Source organism: Melanotaenia boesemani, chromosome 22, assembly GCF_017639745.1.
Source record: "Melanotaenia boesemani isolate fMelBoe1 chromosome 22, fMelBoe1.pri, whole genome shotgun sequence".
NCBI lineage: Eukaryota > Metazoa > Chordata > Actinopteri > Atheriniformes > Melanotaeniidae > Melanotaenia > Melanotaenia boesemani.
This window is the reverse complement of record NC_055703.1, coordinates 25,180,821-25,202,701: the sequence shown is the minus strand read 5'-3', so window position 1 is coordinate 25,202,701 and position 21,881 is coordinate 25,180,821. Positions and strand designations below refer to the sequence as shown.

At 42.7% G+C, this 21,881-nt stretch overlaps 2 protein-coding genes across 5 annotated transcripts; both read left to right on the top strand.

Annotated features, from left to right (window-relative positions):
* Positions 1 to 1,664: 1,664 nt before the first annotated feature.
* On the top strand, positions 1,665 to 7,229 carry LOC121633454 (ankyrin repeat and SOCS box protein 2-like). 3 transcript variants are annotated; one of them, XM_041975496.1, is made up of 10 exons: positions 1,665 to 1,739; positions 1,827 to 1,914; positions 2,621 to 2,984; positions 3,248 to 3,417; positions 4,624 to 4,779; positions 4,845 to 5,090; positions 5,163 to 5,334; positions 5,898 to 6,468; positions 6,537 to 6,690; positions 6,881 to 7,229. In XM_041975496.1, the coding sequence occupies exons 3-10, from the start codon at positions 2,683 to 2,685 to the stop codon at positions 7,024 to 7,026; spliced, it is 1,917 nt and encodes a 638-aa protein (XP_041831430.1). In that variant the 5' UTR covers positions 1,665 to 1,739; positions 1,827 to 1,914; positions 2,621 to 2,682; the 3' UTR covers positions 7,027 to 7,229. The 3 variants fall into 3 exon arrangements, with proteins under 3 accessions (XP_041831430.1, XP_041831431.1, XP_041831429.1); XM_041975497.1 differs by lacking the exon at positions 1,665 to 1,739 and having other exon boundaries at positions 1,746 to 1,914; positions 5,169 to 5,334; XM_041975495.1 differs by lacking the exon at positions 1,665 to 1,739 and having other exon boundaries at positions 1,746 to 1,914.
* A 2,256-nt stretch (positions 7,230 to 9,485) lies between these two features.
* On the top strand, positions 9,486 to 21,769 carry LOC121633449 (ankyrin repeat and SOCS box protein 2-like). Of its 2 annotated transcripts, XM_041975490.1 has the most exons (11): positions 9,486 to 9,546; positions 9,977 to 10,320; positions 14,218 to 14,328; positions 14,862 to 15,031; positions 15,113 to 15,268; positions 15,826 to 16,071; positions 17,101 to 17,272; positions 19,068 to 19,644; positions 19,801 to 19,954; positions 20,772 to 20,810; positions 21,223 to 21,769. In XM_041975490.1, the coding sequence occupies exons 2-11, from the start codon at positions 10,001 to 10,003 to the stop codon at positions 21,360 to 21,362; spliced, it is 2,085 nt and encodes a 694-aa protein (XP_041831424.1). In that variant the 5' UTR covers positions 9,486 to 9,546; positions 9,977 to 10,000; the 3' UTR covers positions 21,363 to 21,769. The 2 variants fall into 2 exon arrangements, with proteins under 2 accessions (XP_041831424.1, XP_041831425.1); XM_041975491.1 differs by lacking the exon at positions 20,772 to 20,810.
* The last annotated feature ends 112 nt before the right edge of the window (positions 21,770 to 21,881 follow it).

The following is a 21,881-nucleotide window of genomic DNA, read 5'->3' as shown; positions in this document are numbered from 1 at the left end:
CAGCTGTGACTGTAGCCTACCTGCTCATCGCCTTAAGTAGTTTAGATTTTATTTTAATCTAAATCTTTGTATGAGAAAATCCTGCTGTAAACCCTGTATAAACACACCTGTTTGTAGCGCACACAAATGAACTGTAACACCTGTAAAAGCGTGCCTGCATGAACTCACCAGTTAGTAACACACCTGCATGAACTCAGCTGTCTCACCTGTATAAACTCACATGCATAAAGTCACCTGTCTGTAACACACCTGTATAAATTCACCTATGGGTAACACCTACTGTCACGGACTGCGGTGGAGGTGAAGACCCAATTGCAGGCAAACAGGGCAGGAGGCAGAATCGGTGCAGGTGAAAGGTTTATTTCCCAAAACTCAAGACAGGGAACCACACAAGACAGGGATAGTCCATACATCATGTACCGCATATGACCACATAAGAGGATCTGACCAGGAGTGACTGAAAACCAAGGACATATATACACAGAGGGAGTAATGGGGAACAGGTGAAGTGGATGAGTAATTAGACCAGGTGTTCTAACGAGGCAGGAACAGAAACCACAGAGCACACAAGGAAAAAACTAACAAAAACCAGAACCCCAACCAAAAACTACAACCAGAAAAACAGGACCCCCACACAGCCCATGATCGTGACACCTGCCTGCATAAACTCGCATGTGTGTAACACACCTGCATAAACTCACCTGTCAGTTACACACCTGCACAAAATGATCAATCTGCAACACACCTGCATGAACTCACCTGTCTCACCTGCATAAACTCACCTGTCAGTAACACACCTGCATGAACTCACCCATCTCACCTGCAAAAACTCACCTGTAAGTAACACACCTGCATGAACTCACTCATCTCACCTGCACAAAATGATCAATCTGCAACACATCTGCATGAACTCACCTATCTCACCTGTATAAACTCAAGGGTAAGTAGCACCTGTATGCCTGCATAAACTCGCATGTCTGTAACACACCTGCATGAACTCACCTGTCTCACCTGTATAAATTCACCTGCATAAAGTCAGCTGTCAGTAACACACCTGCATAAACTCACCTGTCTGTAACACACCTGCATGAACTCACCTGTCTGCAACACACTGCATGAACTTACCTATCTCACCTGTATAAACTCAAGGGTAAGTAACACCTGTATGCCTGCATAAACTCGCATGTCTGCAACACACCTTCATAAACTCACCTGTCAGTAACACACCTTCATAAACTTGCCTGTCAGTAACACATATGCATGAACTCACCTGTCAGTAACACACCGGCACAAAATGATCAATCTGCAACACACCTGCATGAACTCACCTACTTCACCTGTTTAAACTCACCTGTACGTAACACCTGTATGCCTGCATAAACTCGCATGTCTGTAACTCACCTGCATAAACTCACCTGTCAGTAACACACCTGCATGAACTCACCTGTCTCACCTGTATAAATTCACCTGTATAAAGCCACCTGTCTGTAACACATCTGTATAAATTCACCTGTAACATCTGTATGCCTGCATAAACTCACCTGTCAGAAACACACCTGCACAAAATTATCAGTCAGCAACACACCTGCATGAAATATTTTTCTATTGATGTTTTTCTATTTGGTTTATTTGTAGATTCTGCTTTGATGTTTTTGTTTTCTGATAGGCTGGAACAGTCAGTGGGCGGAGCTTTCCCATATGATCTCTGGCATGTTTGTGACTCTTGGAGGATGGTGACTGTGAGTCTGAAATCAAACTCTTGTGTTAAATGTGATTCATGGACGACTATCTGGCTTATGTAACTTCAGCTTTAATTCGGACCACAGATCTGCTGCTGCCTCGTCTCTGAAGCAGAACCGAACCCTTTCTGCAGAAAACACACACACCGCTGCATCCTTCTTGGACGTTTCACAGGTAGATCTGATCCTGATTGATCCAGATTCAGTCACTTAATCATCTCCAAACTGACTCCACCTGTTTCTGTTAACTTGTTCAGGCTACTTTTAGTTAGTTTACTTTAGTGCAGGCTGATGTTAAATTTAGTTATTACATAACAGAAAATCTGTGCATTGTGTTATGACCTATTTAAGTAGTGTTACAGCATACACATTAACATGTTGTGTTTGCATGTTTTATATAATCAGATTATTTCAGTCCATCATACGGTGAGCTGGGAATCGAACCTTGTGATTCAACCTGAGCTGATTTTGTTCTGATCTGAGATTTAGAGACGTTTTAGATGCTGTATTGTTGTGTTGTCAGGCTAACCGCTAACAGGTTCAACATGATTTAAAAGGGCTGAAGCAGCAGGGCTCTATTTATAGTTTAATGGAGTGTTTTACTGTTATGACTCCTTGACGATGTGTTTTTCATCTCTGTTGGTTTAGTTTGTGTTAACATGCATCACGACTTCTTTCAGACTTAAACCTAAGGAAACAGCTTTCTGTGACACTTATGAGGGTTTTCTGCAGTTTGTCCTTCATCAGCAGCTTTTCATCTGTCTGAATGTTTCAGAAACACAGCTGACCTCCACAGTGTCCAGTCACACTGATCTCATACCTGTAGCTTGAGCCAAAGTTTCGGCCAGTCTCAAGTGATCTGCTGTTATGTTTCTTTGCAGACTTAAAGAGAAATGCTCCCACCAGCTGAAGTCTGCTAAAAGAAATCTAAATCAAATCCAGCATGGCCGTCTCCCAGCTGAACCTGGATGACTACAGTGTTTACAGTCACCTGTCTGATGAGGAGCTGTTGCAGATCGCTGTGGAGAGAAGTCTCTCTGACAAACATCCCCAAAGAGATTCCAATCCAAGCTCAGCATCACTGTCTGCATCCCCAGTTTCTGCTGTTCCAGACGCCACACAAAGACCTCCTGATCTGTCCAGACGCCGTCAGCAGAACCCCCCATCTCAGCCCCCACCACATGTCCCCAACTCTGCAAATCCCCCCACTGCCCTGTCAAGGTTTCTCTACAATACCGTCAGGAGGTGAGTTCATCAAACACCACCTGTAGATGCACGAAACAGTGATGCAACATCCAAATACCAGTCAAATGGTTTCAGTAAACAAACCAGCCAACCAAGATTTATAAAGAACCAGATCCTCGAGATTCTCATTTGTTAGCTGACTGAGCTGTGAGCACAAGTTCAGGCATGCTGTCCTGGAGGACGTTGCTTGCTGCTGATCAGTCAATCAATACGAGGCATAAACCAGATGTTTACACTTCCTTCTTGTCTGTGTTTTGTCTCAGAGAGTTGAGTCCTATACAATCTATCATTGTAAATGGAGATGTAGAAGCTTTGATGGGTTTGGTCAGACAGAAGTCCAGAATCCTGACGGAGCCAAACAAAGAAGGCTGGATCTCTCTTCATGAAGCTGCTTATTATGGACAGCTGCAGTGTGTCAGGATCCTCGTCAGAGGTTGGTACTGCTGCCGGGTCCAGCCCGCTGGCAACATCACAGCCAAAACATCACCAACAGGAACCAGTGATCATAAATGTTCTGACAGACCCAAACTAAATGTGATGCCATCTAATGATCAGGATGACAAGCATGATACGTCATATTTCAATTTCTAGATGGGACTCAACCAATAATAAAAAAACAGGTCCTGAAAAAGTGCTCATATGACACAGACATATTATTGCCGTAGTATGTCTGCGGTGGACGGCGTCCCGCTGAGACGTCCTGATAATTCTACAAGCAGCAACATTTCAACAGCTGATCTGGATAAACTAAAGAAGTTGGAAAGGGTGCCAGAGCCCTGCAGACTATTCACTCCTGTTTATGTTTGTTTCTAGGTGAGGCTGTCAGAAGTGGTATTAGAGAGAGAGAGAGTGTGTGTATGTGTGTGTGTATAAAGTCATTCAACCTCAAGCAGGTAAAGTAATCAGAGTACATTATTCTATAACTGCAGCTACAAACCTGCTGACAGGAGAAATAAAAACATGATAAATGTCCATTTAGTACCAGATAAATAAATATGCGATTAATCGTGAGTTAACTCAGGACACACACACCAAACAGTTGTTTTTAATCAACGCAGAGACGCCTGTGAGCTGGTTCAATCAGTTTGCTTCACTCTCAGCATCTTCTTCTTCCTCAGTGCTTCATCATTCACTGTGCAGCATCCACCTGACGCTGAGAAAACACGTTCACAGGGAAAGATGAGATTAAACACCAAACCTAAAAATTCTGTCTTTTTAAATGTAGCAGATTTAATGTGATTCATTCTAAAATAAATAGAGATTTATGATTGTTTGTGGTTTAAATAACGGCGCTAAGTGGGGTCTATAACCAGCTGATAGATGTCCATGAACATGCTGGTCTGCAGAAAAACAAAAACATCACCGATTCTCTTCATATTTAACCAACGATATTTAGACATGAGAGCCTCAATCAGCTCAGATTTGACATCTAAAACATCCAGAAATGCGTCTAAAAAGGACCAACGTAATTGTATGCTGGCTCACTATTAGTTATTAAGAGATTATTAATACATTAATTATTTTACTAAACCATTTAATGTCTAAAGATTCACCAAGATACAAACACAACGGCGACGGTAAGATGCCCTCAGTGCTGTAAACATGGAAAGTGAGTTTGACCTCTGACCTCTGTCGTCAGCTGATCCCAGCTCAGTAAACAAATGTACTCTGGAGAACGAAACGGCCCTGATGCTCGCCGCCTTCCAGGGAAAGGCTCCCTGTGTCGAGTTCCTCCTGAGGAACGGCGCCAACCCAAACATCGCCAACAAATCCAGAGAGACGCCGCTCTTCGCAGGTGAGTTCTGTCATCAGCGTAGAAAAGCAGACTCCTGAAGGAGCTCAGGATTTGTTGTGTTTCAGCTTGTGAGCGTCCAAACGAGGACGTTGTGGACCTCCTGCTGAAGTCTGGAGCTCAGGTGAATCGCTGCTGCAGTCAGGGAGGAAGTCCTCTTCATGAAGCCTGCAGACATGGAAGTCTGAAGATCTGCAGGATGTTACTGGATGCTGGAGCGGATCTAAACATTAAAAACATTTACAAAATCCAACCGTTCTTCACCGCTGCACAGCATGGATTCACAGAAGTCCTCCACCTGCTGGCACAGCGAGGTCAGTCCTAAAGATACAAACGAACTGTTTTCACTGCCCGTCCAGAGCTGAGGGTCTGCTGTTTTTCTTCAGGTGCAGATGTTAATGGGCAGGCTGGAGATGGAGCGTCGCCGTTGTACGAAGCCTGTAAGAACGGCCACATTTCAGCTGTCCAGAAGCTGCTCTCTCTGAAAGCTGATGCAAACCGGGTGACGAAGTCCAGCCGTCTGCCTCTTCATGTAGCCGTGAAGAACAATCACATACGGTTTGAACATCTAAGTGCAGAACGTTAGCTGTCTGTGGTTTCTGCTTTTCATCAGGTCCACTTTATCAGAGACAAACAGATCTGACTGAAAATCAAACATACACTTTATCAGAAGACTGAAGTCATGATCGGATTAATGACAGAACAGATAACAAGAGACACGTTTGTTTCCTTAGCAGAGCACAACTTTACATTGAACGCCTCAGACCATTTGATGGATATTTTTTAATAGAGGGAAGATTACGCCAATAGGTGTTCATACGAAGAATTAATCCGAATTCTTTATTTATCCCAGATAAAAATTAAAGTTTTAGAGCACTTGATATTGATATTTATTCCTTATACATAAAGTACAAATTAAAGGTCAGGATGCAACACTGACTCCAGCCTAACTGCTAAGCAACGACTCGTTCAGACGCTGATGTGACTCAGCTGAACGTTCTGTGAATTTAAGGTTGAAGCTCATTGTTTTACCATTATCATCAGTAACTTGTGTTAACCCTTAATGTGTTGTTGTGATTAAAGATCTTCCAGAGTTTCAGTAATTCGTCCTGTATCTTCAGGATTGTGTCGCTGCTGATCCCGGCCACCAGCACGGCCAGAGTCCGGAGCTGTGGCATCAGTCCTCTGCACATCGCTGCAGAGCATAACAGGGATGAAATCATGGAACTGCTGATTAAGTCTGGTTTTGACATCAACGCTGAGCTGTCAGATGAACACTCCAGGATGTATGAAGACAGACGGGCCACATCTCTCTATTTCTCTGTCTACAACGGGAATCTGGACACTGCAGAGATGCTGCTGGAGGCTGGAGCCAATCCCAACCTGGACACCTTCAATCCGCTACTCATCGCCGTCCGGCTTGGCTGGATAGAAATGGCAGAGCTGCTGGTGAGGTACGGTGCTGATGTCAACGCTCAGATCTCCACACAGCCATCAACGTTCCCATCAGCCATCCTGCTCAGCATGGAGTCTCTGCCCATGCTCAAACTGCTGCTGGATAACGGCTGCAACGCCCGACCCTGCTTCGACTGTCTGTACGGTCAGAAACCACATCCGGCTGTCGCACCATCCCGGCGTCCACTTGAAGAACTGCGGACCAACACAAATTTACCACCGGAGCATTGCATTCAGGTGAGGCCAAGAGTGTAAGGTAGCCTTTCGTGCACGTGCAGGTAGTAACGCGAAGTCGTGTTTTTCAGTACTGTGATGCCGTCTCCAGCCCGTCTCTGTGGCGGATATCTGGTCCGGTCATCTCGCTGCTGTTGGACTACGTCTGTCATGTCCGACTCTGCTCTCGGCTGCTGGAGATTCTGGAGAGTCGCAGCGACTGGGCGCCCATCAAGCTGAAAGCTCGTAAGGAACATCCCCCTCACACACAGGTTACAGAAATTGTTGAGGCTTGTGTTTCACTTTCATCAGCTTCTGGTCTCTACATCATAGACTGGTTTGAGCAGTTTGTGAAGTTTACAACAAAAACTGTTGCTGTTCAGCGTTGGTTTTTTGAAATGTTGATGCTTTCATTCTGTCTGTGTTCTGGCTTCAGTTCCTCCTCATCCTCTGATGCAGCTCTGCAGGCTGAAGATTCGACTCCTGCTCGGATCCCGTCGACTCAAACTACTCCACGCTCTGCCGCTTCCTCCCAGACTCATCCGATTCCTTCAGTATAACGTCCACTGTTCACTCACCTGAAGTGACACCTGATGATAAACTGCACCGAACAAACAGCGTTCCTGAACTTTTCTGTAAACAATGATCACAAGCGGAATACATAAACATTAAAATGTGTTTTATAGCAGAGTCTGCTTTTACTGTCCCAACAGCTTCATGTTGCTCAGCTTCAACTTGAAACTCACTTTAACTCAGAGTTTTAAATAAATAACTCAGTTCTGAAAATGATCAACTAGCAACATCAGATGTAAAGAGTGTGATAAATCCTGAAAGGGGTAGTGGATTAATCTTGGACTGATTCTGGAATTAACTTTAAACAGATTTGTGATTATTCTGTTGTTAATTCAGATCTGGACTGGATTAATTCTGAGGTTAGACCTGAACCTGACTGTGATGATTCTGGGATTAATCCTAGATAGGTCTAGAATGGTTCTGGAATAATCCTGAACTAGATAAGGATGATTCTGGGATTAAACCCGGAAAGGTCTGGCATTAAACCTGAACTGAATTGGGATAATTAATGGATTAAACTTCGACAAGCAGTGTTCTGCAGGTTCACATTTCAAAACAAACAGCAAAGAGTCGGGAAGCTGAAATAAAGTAAAGCTGCTTTTACTCCGAGTGCTGAAAGGTTCTGTAGATGTTCTTGATGTCCACATTCAATCTGACTTTTACCACCAGGTAATTCAGATCATCAGCAGGTGAGACGATACACAAACGTTTCAGTAAATATTCAAGACTATTTACTGTCACAGTGTGTGTGTGTGTATATGTGTGTGTGTGTGTACTTCCTGTTGCTGTGGATATGAACAGAAACATGCAGGACTCAAATGAACACAGAGGCGAGCCTTACCTGCTGTTCTCAGCCTGTTGTTGTACACACAGGTGTAGGACATAGTAAAATGACCTAAATTAAGACTATTGGGCACCAGGTGGCGGCTTCATACTGGTGCCAGTGGCTGATGGGAATAAATGAGGATGCAATGACTCATTCTACCTGAGTCATATCATTCGTAAAATACTAACTGGATCATCTGTTGTCCCAGATGTCATGGTCTTTGGGTTTTGGACTCATTCTTGTTCAGTTTGTGTTTCATATTTGTTTCAAGTTGGGTCTTCTTCTTCTTCTGGGGTTTTATTGATAAATGGCAAACAATGTTGTATTGAACATTTCTCAATCCAGGTCCTCAGGACCCAACGCCCTGCATGCTAGACGTGTTCCTGCTGCAGCACACCTGATTCAGATGAATTAATTTCCTCATCAAGTTCTTTGCATATCTGTTAGCAAGTCATTCATTTCATTCAGGTGTGTTATTGTAGGGTTACCTGTAAATCATGCAGGGCAGGGGGTCCAGAGGACCAGGATTGAGAAACACCACCGCCGAGGAGTGTGGATCAGGACTAGACGACCAAATGAACCCAAACAATCAATCAACGAACCTCAACCTCTATAGTCTATAGTCATAGGAAACTGAATACATGAGAAACATCTACGGAGCGATTCTGTTATACGTCTGGAAATTAAAGCTGCAGCTTTAGCCTATTTCATTCTTTCTTTGCTAATCTTATTTCCTGTTTTATTTTATTGAATATTTCTTTGTGTATCAGTTAAGTTACTTCTTGCTCATCTAGTTTCTGTTTGCTGATTCCCTCATCGCTTACTGATTTTTTAACAGTCCCTCAGTAAATCTTTTGTCCGGTTTCCTTTCTTAGCTGCCGGTTCCGTCTGGCAGTCAGTCCCTTGATTAAATTTAGTTTTTTGTTAGTTTAGTTTCTGGAGCTCTCTATTTTTCCAGCACTTTGTTAGAATAAAATCTTAGTTGATGCGTCCACCTGCCTCTGATCTCATAGTCCTGTGTTTGATTCCAACATCTTTATCTTGTCTCAATGGATTATCACACTGGATGTGTGTTAGCATTAAAGAGGCTAACAACTAGCTTCTCTATGCTGGTGACCTACTTTTTTTCTCAACTGTTGGGACACAAATGACTTTAGGCTAATGAACTGTTATCTACCACTACATGATCATGTGGTGTTGGATGGAACCAAATCAGTCAACTTGAGTCTGAGACCTGAATGAAACTGCTGTTAGCTTGTTTTACCTGAGACGCTCTTTCTTTTTCCTTTTTTTTTTCTCTAAAACTTTCTTTTTTTGGCTTCATAAAATTAAATGCATGGTCAGATTTGAGGAACGTATGACTTTGAATTAATAGCGAGCCAGGTCGTGAGTGAAGGAGCCATGAACAAATGAAATAAAACATTTTAAATGGTCTAAATTGTGGACGTTGCTTATATTTATTTGTTTGTAGAAGCAGAAAATGGCAACTTGTTTTTGAACCACTGTGATTCAGCAGTTTTCACTATGTGACTCCACCTGTAACATTAGATTCTGTAAAGAGGTCAGCTGGTCAAAACACTCCGACTGCAAGACCTTAAAATAAACCTTAAAGAGCCCCCCACCCCCACCCCCACCCCGGGCACCATCACAGACTCGTGTGCAGACTGCAGATAAACTGAGTGAACAAACCAAAGAAAGCAGAGGTAGGCGCCTTCATGTGCTTTGACCTTTAAAGTTGTTTGTGTGACTTTTTATATTTTCAGGTTGACTAGTTTTGTTTTTTAAGAGCTTCTGTTATGCTTATAACACACATATAACTGGTAGGCCTATGTTGTGGTGGAGCTCCTGGATTTTCAGATAAAGCTTTGTGTCTTCTCTTCTGACGGTGTGGACATTTATTTAGTGTGCTGATGAGGACTTTTTAGTTTCTGTTTCCATGGATGCAGAAACTGGACATCTGAATCCTGAAATTGTTTCTGCTCAGTTCTGCCTTCAAGTTCCTTGATGACATATCAGCCACACCTGACACTGCGATGGGCTTTGAAGCAAAATTACCTACAACTTTCATCATTATGGGGAAACATTTCTTGTTGGCGTGTGAAGCTTCTCACTGTGTTTCTTGTTTTTTTTCAGATTGTTCAGATTCTGTGCTCCATCATGGCAGCAGCCAGCATCTCTCGCTCTGGTTCAGCAGTTCCTGACTCAACCTTGGAGGATTATTCTCTCTACAGCAATCTGACCGATGACCAGCTGCTGCAGCTCGCCATCGAGCGCAGTCTGACCGAAACACACTGCAGCGCCCCGACCACCAGCAGCAACACCATCACATCCACACAACCTCCTCTACGCTGCAACAAACCAAACACTTCAGCTACAAACACAAACCAACCCAGCTGCACTTCCCATAATCCACCTGCTGCTCAGACCACAGCACACTACAGTTCTCCAAACCCTCCAGCGCCGAAGCCTCCTGATATGTACGTAACCTCAGTTTTAATTTTCCTCCTCATGTTGAGTCCTGAAACAAACTATCAGCCTTAAACTGAGCAGGTTGCATCACTGAAGAGTTCAGACCTTTTCACTCAGGGGTGCCCAAATTTCAGGTGTCAGAAGTATTAGATATTTATTTGTTCAGAAGCTCAGAGACAGAAAAACGTACTGAAAATCTGGAGTCTGTGAGAAGAGCATCAACAGAAAATGATCAGAGTATGAAAATTTGAGGGCCAGTGTCCTGCAGGTTTTATACGTTTCCCTTCTGCAACACTGTGCAGAGCTTGATGTCAAGCTTTGCACAAGTCTGAGTCTGAATCAGATGTGCTGCAAGAGGGAAACTTCTAGCATCCTTGGAGTAAAGGATTCTGGAGGTTTCCTGGAGCATCTGCGAGCTCACATTCTGCAGGACGAACATCCAGCCCCTTTGGAACCTGAGCTGCAGTTCACATGCGGAAGATGAAACCCCAACAATCTGCAGTAATAAAACATTAACATTATTCTGTTTGACTTAACGTATGTGTCCACTTACTTTCAACACTTTAAACTCTGGACTCTTTGTCATCTGATCTGTAACTAAGTCTGTACCCTGAATTATACAAAATCTATCATACCGTCATCTATACAAGTAAATCAGCAGTTTTTGCATAATAATAATATTCTAATGAATGTCCAGTTAATGAACTACAACAAAATCTTTTTAAATACAAATAAAAACAAATATACACTCAAGACAGTAGATCTGTACACAATGTTGAAGTAGCTACCTAAATCAAATTAAACTTTATTTATAAAGTGCTTTTCATGCACAAAGCAACACAATGTGCTTCACATAATAAAAACAATTTATCCAAATTAAAATACAATACAGATAAAACAAGCCTTCACACAAACTACAACTAACGTTCAAAAATTTGGGGTCACTTTGCCATGGGATTCAATAGGGAAGTGACCCCAAACTTTTGAACGATAGTGTATATAATATAGCAATTTGAAAACACACACACCTGAGTTCTAGTTTCTTTCATGCAAGCATGCATGCACACACATTCCCTCCCTATTCTACACAAACATTAACTCCAACCCCTGATTTCTGTCTCTTAACTGAATGTAGGTGTAAAAATGTTAATAGAAATAAACATCTGGCTTGACACTGATGTGAGGGAAACAATATCTTGGGGATCCATCCACACCAGCCAGAAGCCAGCCCAACCCTGACCACATATGTGTCACGGAGGCAGGAGATAGGTTAACAGAACTTTATTATAACCAGGAACACAAAGGAATCGTCTTACTTAGACAGGCAGCGGGAGGGCTGGCTGGACATCCGTAAACCAAGGAGCTGGAATGGGAGAGAAGACTGGTTCATGCTGGTGCTAACAAGGTCCAACCAGGAGTGACTGTGAGGCTGGTGCATATAAAGCCCAGTGACTGAATTAGGACCAGGTGTGAAAGATCTGGAGACAGGGGAAGGACTGACTGGAGCAGGTGTGATTATTAAGTAATCCAGGTTGGTGGCTGTGGAGAAGGACTGGACCAGGAGAGTAACAATAGGGCGTCACCACAGGAACCACCCAGACCAGGGTAGGTCAGAGTCGACGCCACAGCCGTAGGCGTGCAGTGCAGGACCACCAGCCACCCAGACAAGGATGATCACCATGGCCCCAGCCCCGCAAACCAAGCAGACAGAGCCCCTAGTGTGGAGAATCCCATGACAAAATAAAATACTAAAGCACAAATAAAGAATTACAAATTCAATTAACAGCTAAATTTAAACAAACACGGTCTCTGCAGCCCTGAGGTTCTCTGGTAGGCTTTTCCACAGGCGACGGCCATAGTAGTAAAAACTATTTTAGGTTTTAGTTCTGACCATAGGCACAACTAAAAGGCTGGTACCAGAAGACTTTATGGTCCGCAAGCAGGTCAGATAAATAAGAAGACCTGAGATCATTAAGACATTTATAAACTACCAAAAGAACCTTACAATCAATCCTGAAACGCACGTGCAGCGATTTTGAAAACTGGTGCAATGAAAACGTGTTAATGTTGGAAGAATTTTGGCCACTGACAACCACCATCTGTTCACAACTGGGCTCGGCATTTCAAGCAATTTCTATGTCCATCTTTACAACTAGATGGCACTAATTCTTATGCACTGCATCTTTAAACCGCTTAATTGTTTTTTAGTAGTGTGCTGAGAGCTATTGTCCTGCTGGAACCTCCACACCAATCTCAAATCTCTGGAGGACTCAAACAGACTTTATCCAAGAATTTCCCTGTATCCAACATCTTTCCCTCAGTTCTGACTACTTTCCCAGTCCCTGCTAATGAGAAGCATCACCACAGTATAATGCTACCACCACCACCATGCTTCACTGTGGGGATGCTGTTGGGGTGATGAAAGATGTTGGGTTTGTTCCAGACTTGGTGTTTTCCTTGATGTCCAGAAAGTTTAGGTTTCGTCTCCTCTAACTAGAGGAGCATCTTCCAGATATTTGGAGAGTCTACTACAGGCTTTTTGTTATTTTTTAATAACCCAACCCTGACCTGTTCTCCACAACTTAGATTAACACTGAAATTACCTCTGATGGACAGATAATTAAAGGCACTTCAACAATAACTGAATACTATAAATGGGCATTTAGACAGGATTTACCTGATGAAAACTTATCATCACTATGGAAACAGCTAAAGTCCACTCACAAAATGTTATCAAAAATCTAGTCTAAATCCTTCAGTAAATTCACCAATAATTGTGTCCAGCGTACATTCAGTATGTATTTATTTACCATATAGCAGTTGTTGTTGTTAGCTTTGGGCTATATAAAATCTGTTTATTTTAATTAATTTCTGCTGAAATTTTGAATTTTTTCCTTAAAAACTATGTTCTCATTATTTTGGCTGTAGTTTTTGCTGCTTGGTGTTTTAGCGCAGTCTTTTTGAACAGTTTTCTATTAGAAAATCTGACTTTGGAAACTTTCCATCTTTGTACTCTGATTGGCTGCTGTAATGTACCAGCTTCTCTGTACTCTGATTGGCTGTTGTAAAAGGTCCTCTGTACTCTGATTGGCTGCTGTACCATACCAGCTTCTCTGTGCTCTGATTGGCTGCTGTACCATACCAGCTTCTCTGTACACTGATTGGCTGTTGTAAAAGGTCCTCTGTACTCTGATTGGCTGCTGTACCATACCAGCTTCTCTGTGCTCTGATTGGCTGCTGTACCATACCAGCTTCTCTGTACTCTGATTGGCTGTTGTAAAAGGTCCTCTGTGCTCTGATTGGCTGCTGTACCATACCAGCTTCTCTGTGCTCTGATTGGCTGCTGTACCGTACCAGCTTCTCTGTACTCTGACTTGCTCGACAAGCCTGTTGCAGATTTAATTTTGCTGGTGTTAGATTTGAAATCTTTTTTTAACCTCTTGGTATGTGAAAGCACTATATAAATAAAAATTTATTTGATTTGATTTGATCCAGACTTTCTTTAACGTCAATGGTTACCTCCTAACTTCAAAGCATTTGCAGCTTGATGAACTGTTCCTTGTAGACCGCTGAGCTCTGATTGGCTACTCCACCTATGTCTGAACTCTTATTGGCTATTGCATTGTTTTCTGTATTTGGATTGCTGGTAAGAATGTCTATGGGCTCTGATTGGTTACCCCATGTATCCTTTGTACTATGACTGGTTGGTCAGCATGCCTTTGTGCTATGACTTGACACTGTACTTGTCTCTACACTCTGATTTGCTGCTGAGCCTGTCTTTGTGCTCTGATTGGCTGGTCAGCATGTCTTTTTGCTTTGACCTGATACTGTAACTGTCTCTACACTCTGATTTGCTGCTGAGCCAGTCTTTGTGCTCTGATTGACTGTGTTCTTGGTGCTGGCAGGAAGACATTTAATGGGACAGTGAGTCGGTTCATGACGGGTTCTGGGAAGAGGATGGTGGCATATCGTGCCGCTGATGGCAGCCTGGTCTACATCGCTCCAGAACCTGAAGAGTGAGTTTACCTCTGAATCAGGGACCACCACACTCTGTGTTAGACCTGTGTTACTAGTGTACATTTCTGCAGGTTCTCAGATAAGACAGGCGTTTTGATGGGACAGGCGTACATTTGGTGTACAGATGTAGAGGATGCACAGGTGAAATACTGATGTAGGTGTAACATGTACACAGTTGCTTGAACAGAAGGCAACTGAACTTCTTTCCTTGACTCTTGAAGATGTTTCATGTCATGTCTCAAAGATTTCTTCAGATCCAACTGGCAGGTTTATGAGCTGCTGTGGGGATGTTGGCACTTTGAAAGCTGTTGAGGTCAGATTTGTTTCACTGGCACACCTGAACTGGGTCTTTTTGAATTTAAATAAATTGTCTTCAAGAACCAAAAAGGCATACAATCTGCCTTTCAGTGAGGCACTTGGAATGATTATCATAGAAACAATGCACATAGAGCATAATGTGCACTAGTGTATGAAGTGAGACAGGTGTGCAGATTACCAAAGAGAACAGGTGAGAGAGGTTTTGTCTCTGCAGGGAGGAGGAGCCTCTGTTTAAGGCGATCCGTGAAGGTGATGCAAACAAAGTAAAAGTTCTGATGATGCGCCCGGGAACCAACCTGATGCTGCCGAGCAAACCCGGCTGGCTCGCAGTGCACCAGGCAGCGTGGTTTGGCCAGGACACCTGTCTGCGAATGATGCTGTCAAGTAGGTTAACAGCTTCATACTCCCTTGCAGAGACGTCTTGGTGTTATAAAGAGATGTTATTTTTTCTGTTTGTGTGAGCAGCTCAACCAGGGATGGTTAACAAGAGGACGATACGCGGTGAGACACCACTGTTGGTTGCCGCCAGCAGAAACCAGCTGCAATGTGCTCAGGTGTTGCTGGAAAATGGAGCTGAGATTGACATCCCAAACTATGATAAAGAGACTCCCCTCTACAAAGGTAAGAGTCTCCACAAAACTCACCACATATGGCTTCTTCCTTATGACCAGACACCCTGATTCATTTTTTAATATTCTGCTTTGCAGATCAATGATGTTTCTTAGTGATCATTAGGGTTGCTCTTTGATTAGTTAATTGAGTTCATTTGACCACTACAGCCCTTAACACTTCTCTTCATGGGCATGAATTTCCAAACAGACCTCATCTCATTTGATTCTTCTGGTGGTGCTCAAAAACTGGTGGTAATGTGCTGATCCCAGCCCCTACTCTACAGATCAACTGTTATCAACTAAAAGTTGTTATTAGGAACAACATGCTTTCTATTGATAATCTCCAACCATTCTCCCAATTCTCTGTGTGGATGGACTTGACTAGATTGTACTACTAGGGAGGTGTTTTAGGAAGTTCAGGAAAAGTTCTTCTTCAAGAGAACAACATTACCTTAACTAAAAGCTCTTATACAGTAAAAGAGAAATCTGCAAGAACTCTGTAATGAACCGATTTCTGCTGCTTGGTTAGCTGTTCCTTTTAATGAATGGGTTTTTGTTCCCCTGCAGCATGTGAGAAGAACAGTCCTGCAGTCGTTGCAGTGCTGCTGAACCATGGAGCGGCAGTGAATACCCACTGCATTCAGGGCTGGACGGCTCTGCAGGAAGCTGCTGGCCGAAATAATGTGGAAATCTGTGAGATGCTGATGAAGGCCGGAGCCAAACACAACCTCCGCAACATGTATGGCATCACGCCACTGTTCACAGCCGCTCAGACTGGGCAACTCGACACACTGCGCTTCCTCCTAAAACACGGTACCTGAAAACCTTAGCTAGCTCTTCAATACTAAAGCTAAATACTACTTGTACTGTTAAATAATATGTATATTATGAACTAAGAATATACCATCAACTAATACCTTTGTTGGTAAATTAAATTTAATCTACTAAATAATACTGATAACCTTTTTCATTTTGATGAAATGACAAGTCCGAAAATTTAGACTCAAACCCAAAAAGACTGAAAATGTCTTACCTGACTCTGAAATGGGCCTGTGTATTATTAGAGGGTTGGGACTCAGTCCCCTGGAAATCCAAAGATGTTGGACCCAGGCTCGGCTTGGAGACCGGATTAGCACAAATTCCATCTAAGCTTCTGAGGCCTAGTGTCCTCAAACGAGGACATCGCTTATTCAAATTAAATGGCTCGCTGATAAGCTCTGCACAAGTCTGCTAATGAGCCATTAATTTGAATCAGGTGTGTTGCAGCAGAGCGACATCTAAGACCTGCAGGATAGTGAGCCTTGAGGAACAGGGTTGGGACCTCTGCTCTACATCACTGCTTCTCTTAGGGTCACTTGATGGTCCTTTTGCTTTCACATTGTAGGCGAACCACACCAGGATTCACTTGGAAGTGAATAGAGACCCCCAGTTTGCTTCTTTGGTCCACACCAGAGTGTGAATGTGTGTTTACTCCAAGTGAACCATACAATCATCGGAGGCGGACCAGGTTTATTTAAAATGGACCAAACAGTGCCAGTATGAATATGCCATCATATTCAATCTATTTAACTAAATTAACAAGCTGAGATCCCAAACAGGAGTCTTATAGTTCAAGAGTGAATTAAAGACGACTCATTGGTGCAAGTTCCTTCCTGATTTTTATTATTGTTATTATTGCAGGCCCTCGTTGGGTGCAAAATTACGAGACAGGTCATCTTGGAACCTGTCACAATAGGATGGAAGACCATTGTGACCAACACAATTGCCATAATTGTCTCACAATGTATCATTACCTGAACCTCTCATGTTAATAAAAATTCAAGCAAGTCTGTCCTCCTGCAGGTGCAGATATAAACACCCAGGCATCTGATGGAGCTACAGCTCTGTATGAAGCAGCTAAAAATGGACATGAATTTGTCATTGAGCTCCTCGTGTCCCAGGGTGCTGATGCCAACAAGCCTGGTAGGACGGGACTGTTACCAATTCACATTGCTGCCCAGCGAGGAAGCGATGCGTAGGTACACTGCATTTCACAAGGTTTAAACTAATAAAGTAACACTGGTTTTCAGATGTGATAAAAGTGTTAAAAAACACCATTGAACTGAGACACTGCAGTCTTTGTGTGGAGGGAAAACAAGAACTTGATACAGTTTTATGGTTAGGATACTGACTCAGATTGTTTGGTTCAATGCAACATGCAGAGTTGTGTGTCATCTGCATATGAGAGAATATCAGCTCTGTATTTCACTGTAGAACATAGGTCTTCACTATACAATGAAAACAAAAACATAACCTAGAGCAAGTTGCAGGAGCAGCAGCTTTAAGAAGGGAAGCCCAGACTTCCCTTTGCCTGGCCACTGGTTCCAGCTTGTCCAGTTGATACCAAATATTTCTGGGAATTACTTGGGATCCCCCTGAAATTCAATTAGAATTATATTTAATCAAATCAAATCAAACTTTATTTACTTATAAAGCACTTTTCATGCCAAAAGCAATGCAAAGTGCTTTACATGATTAAGAAATGCATGTTAAAAACAAAACAAGCCTTTACACATCAAAACTAAATTACCTAAAAATTAAAAATATTCATAATGATGATGGTCGCACACACACAAAGCAATCCTCCCACCCCCCCACCCCCAGGCTCTTTAACTTCTGTCTCCAAGCTGAAAGCAGGTATAAAATACTAAAAGTAATAAATAAACACATATTTATATGTACATACATACCAGTTCTCTACAGAAGTATTTAAAAGGCACTTTACAAAGAAAATGAGCATTTCCCAATCCAAACAGAATCTAATTACATTCTAATATAATTTTAAATAAATTTACAAAAAAGTAGCCCAAGTATCTAAATGAATGGATCACATCTTCCATTGTTCCCTGTCCTGAGGAGACAGATGGTAGAGTATGCAGTGGAAAGGAACTGTAGTGACTTCCACAGTCACTAGTGAGGCGAAAGGATGGGTTCTGTCTATTTGTGTGACGCGCCGTCCATGTCCACGAAGAAAACGCTTTTCAACCTGATGCGTTGCTTTCTTTATTGATCGTCCTTCATGTTTGCAGGCTGCAGCAATAAACTTGTTTAACTTAACATGTGATCGTAAATATAGACTTTACATACACTCTGGTCTATCCAGCTCAGCGTGTCAAGTTCAGCGTGTCAGCGTACAAGTTTAAAGAATAAGTTCAGCGGTCAACAAAAATGACGGCCACCCAGCCCTCCTCTCTCTGGCAAAACCACCCGTGACTGACTGACAACTCCTTCTTAACAGTTCATCCCATCACCTACCGCATCCACGTGACACCACGCTGCAAATCACCATGACAACCAAAATAAAACAAATCATCCACCCAGTGATCATTACTTCAAACATGTTGTATGGCTCCTACAGGAACTATACTTTAAATAAAACACAACAAGAAAGGGTGGCTATTTACCTCATCCTGTTGGGAGTAAGAGGAAAGGATGTAGATCCCAAGCTAACACAAAAACACCAGGGTAGAGAAAAGAAAAAGAAATATTTTGATCCTGCATTAACATACTGGCAGTCATGAAACCTGGTTGACTTAAAGAACTAACAGCTACCATGACGCATGTTAGTGTGATCTGATTATTAGCTTATTAAAGCAGGAAGCTGGACAGAACCATGGCTGGATATATTGAATCTGCTGTGGTGCATAGACTTTAAGATTATATTAAAAATGAATCAACAACAGGCTCCAGCATGGTCAGCATTAAAACACTACTTGTCAGATATATGTATCAGCCAATCAGATCAAACGTATTGCTGCATCTTTCTCCAGAATTGTTTCCATGCTGATCTCAGTCACCAGTAAGGCCAGAGTCCGAAGAACGGGTATTAGCCCCCTGCACCTGGCAGCAGAGCGTAACCGTGACGACACCCTGGAGATGCTGATTGAAGCTGGCTTTGATGTCAATGCTCAGCTATCTGAGGAGCGATCGATGCTGTACGAGGACCGCCGCAGCACCACGCTCTACTTCTCTGTCTTCAACAACAACATCGACGCAGTGCGCATGTTACTGGCTGCTGGTGCTGACCCCAACCTAGATGTGTTCAAGCCGCTGATGATTGCTGCAAGGCAGGGTTGTGTTCAGACCGTCACCCTGCTGGTGGAACATGGGGCTGACATCAATGCTAACATCCCCACCCACCCCACCACCTTTCCTGCTGTCTACATGTTTTCCATGAAATACCTTCCTTTGCTCAAATACCTGCTGGACAGCGGAGGCCACGCTCTCTCCTGCTTCGACTGCATGTACGGCAGCCAGCCGCATCCACCAATCAAAACCCCCCGACCAGACAGACTGCATGACACCGACCAAATCCTACCAGATGCACACCTGAGGAGAGGCGTTCAGGTGAGCGCTGGTTAGCTGGTTAAAACTACCACCACTTCAACAAGGAATTAGCCTGAAAATACCTAGTAGGGCTAATATGAGGTGTTTAGAATATAGCTGTGATTGACTGACTGACTGTTCTTTAATTGATTGATTTGTGCTTTGACTGATTGACAGTTCTGTGAGATGATTTCCATCCCCAGTGTCTCTCGATGGGCGGGGCCGATCATTGATGTCCTATTGGATTATGTTGGTAATGTGACTCTCTGCTCCAGACTAATGGAACACCTGGATAGTTACTCCGGATGGAACGTCATCAAGGAAAAAGCAGGTGAATTTTTGTAGTGAGTAACTGGTCTGTAGGTTTGCTGTCTGTTGTAGGAATGCACAGATAAAAAAAGGTTTGGCTGATACTGATATTTATATTGCCATGATGGTTGACGACCGATATTTACAGATATCAGTATATTAAAAAAAAAGTTTCTGAGATCATCAGATTTTGTGCAGACTGAATATCATGCCTGTGATGGACTGGCGACCTGTCCAGGGCATACCCTGCCTCTCGCCTGCTAATCACTGGGATAGGCTCTGGCTTTCCCACAACCCTGAATTGGAATAAGCGGTATAGATAAAACGTGAATGAATGAATATCATGCAAACAACCCAGGATTTTATTACTGCACTTGTCTACTGCCTTCTGCATATTCTTTACATTGTCAAGAAGCACAATGTGCACATTGTCTTTATTTTCTACTTAGGAAACATACAGTCAAATGCACAAGTGATGGAAGCCACCTTATGCAATCCTGCAAGCTCTTGTGCATACAAAACAACTTGTTTGATTTCAAAGTTGTTGTCAGTCTACCGAGCTGTAAAGCTCAACACAATCATCTAACTGGCATTTGAAATCCATATATCTGTAGCGTAGCTGAAGTCAGTTACATTGTCCAATGACTTGTAGATATGCATGGCCATTACTTTGTGGAAAGCAGGGAGGGAAACATGAGCAAACTTGTGTTAACTTGGACTGCTGTAGCAGGGTTTAGTGTGCTCTATCAACCCCTGAAATCCAGTCAATGAATTTCCATTACCTTTGTTACTGACCTGGCTTTTATGCTGTCCTTTGCTGATTTCTTGGTTTGGTGAAGGACTTGGTGTATTGGGCTTCCATATGAGGCTGCTACTGCGTAAGTTTTTACCTGCTGGCTGACTTTAGCAACGTTAGCTTCCCTCTTCTGGATGGTGGGTTTTTATATATGAAATTAGTGGTGTTGAATGATTACTGCTTTTTGAGCATCAACAACCACATAGCTGACATTGCCTCTCCACTTCAATTAAACACCCCTGAATTCTGTTATTGTCACCTACACAGGCTCAAACAAATACTGCATGACCAGTTTTACTAACTGGACCGATGCCATTGTGTTATAAAATGACTAACATCGACCGATACTCACATCAGTGTCAATGCACAATCCATCCCGAGTTCTGGGTGGGGTCTGATACAGATCTATATGGTGGTGTGTTACTGGTCTGGTCTGTTGTGTTACGGGTATTTGAGGTGTGTTACTGGTCTCATCAGGCTGTTTTCTGTTTCAGCTCCACCTCGGCCACTGATACAACTCTGTCGGCTGCAGATCAGACAGCTGGTTGGACATCGGAAACTGAAGAGGTTACCGTTACCGGGAGGTCTGATTCGTTTCCTTCAATACAAGGACTTTTCTATGGATGACTGCTAACGCTATCCCAGTTGCACCAGCTGACTGAGCAATACTGACCAGTTCTGGTTTCTGGTCTCTTACCTGATGGACATGCAGAGTGTGGTTACGCAGCAGAGAAAACCTCCTGCTGTCTGTTTAAACTGATGACTGTAGCGTTAGAGATGGTTGTGGCTTGTAGTTGTGTTTTCTGTTTCCTGTTTTATCTGCAGCTTCATTGTTTTAATTTGGGTTCATTCTGTGTTTGAATTAAAACCAAAAGAACTCATCAGAATAAAAGAAAACACAAACATCTGTTCAGATAATTAACCCTTAAAACGTCAAGCCATTTTTGGCTATATTTGGTCCACCTGTTTTTTTATATATAAATATATAAATGCTTTTAGAAGTTCAACCCTTTTCAGTACACAGACATTTTTTTCAGGACGGCCTCAGTTGTCAGATTATGAGGCTAAAATGATGTAAAATGAATGTATCAATAGATATAGCAGCATAAAGACCAACCAAGACAAGAAAACAAAAAATAATTTATTAGTAATA

Excerpts from the sequence above, each read along its gene's own strand:
- LOC121633454 (XM_041975496.1), top strand. The coding sequence starts at position 2,683 with ATGGCCGTCTCCCAGCTGAACCTGGATGACTACAGTGTTTACAGTCAC. Across the intron at positions 3,418-4,623 it reads TGTCAGGATCCTCGTCAGAG|CTGATCCCAGCTCAGTAAAC; the intron begins GTTGGTACTGCT and ends CTCTGTCGTCAG. Across the intron at positions 6,691-6,880 it reads GCCCATCAAGCTGAAAGCTC|TTCCTCCTCATCCTCTGATG; the intron begins GTAAGGAACATC and ends TTCTGGCTTCAG.
- LOC121633449 (XM_041975490.1), top strand. The coding sequence starts at position 10,001 with ATGGCAGCAGCCAGCATCTCTCGCTCTGGTTCAGCAGTTCCTGACTCA. Across the intron at positions 17,273-19,067 it reads GCCCAGCGAGGAAGCGATGC|AATTGTTTCCATGCTGATCT; the intron begins GTAGGTACACTG and ends ATCTTTCTCCAG. Across the intron at positions 20,811-21,222 it reads CCATATGAGGCTGCTACTGC|CTCCACCTCGGCCACTGATA; the intron begins GTAAGTTTTTAC and ends TTTCTGTTTCAG.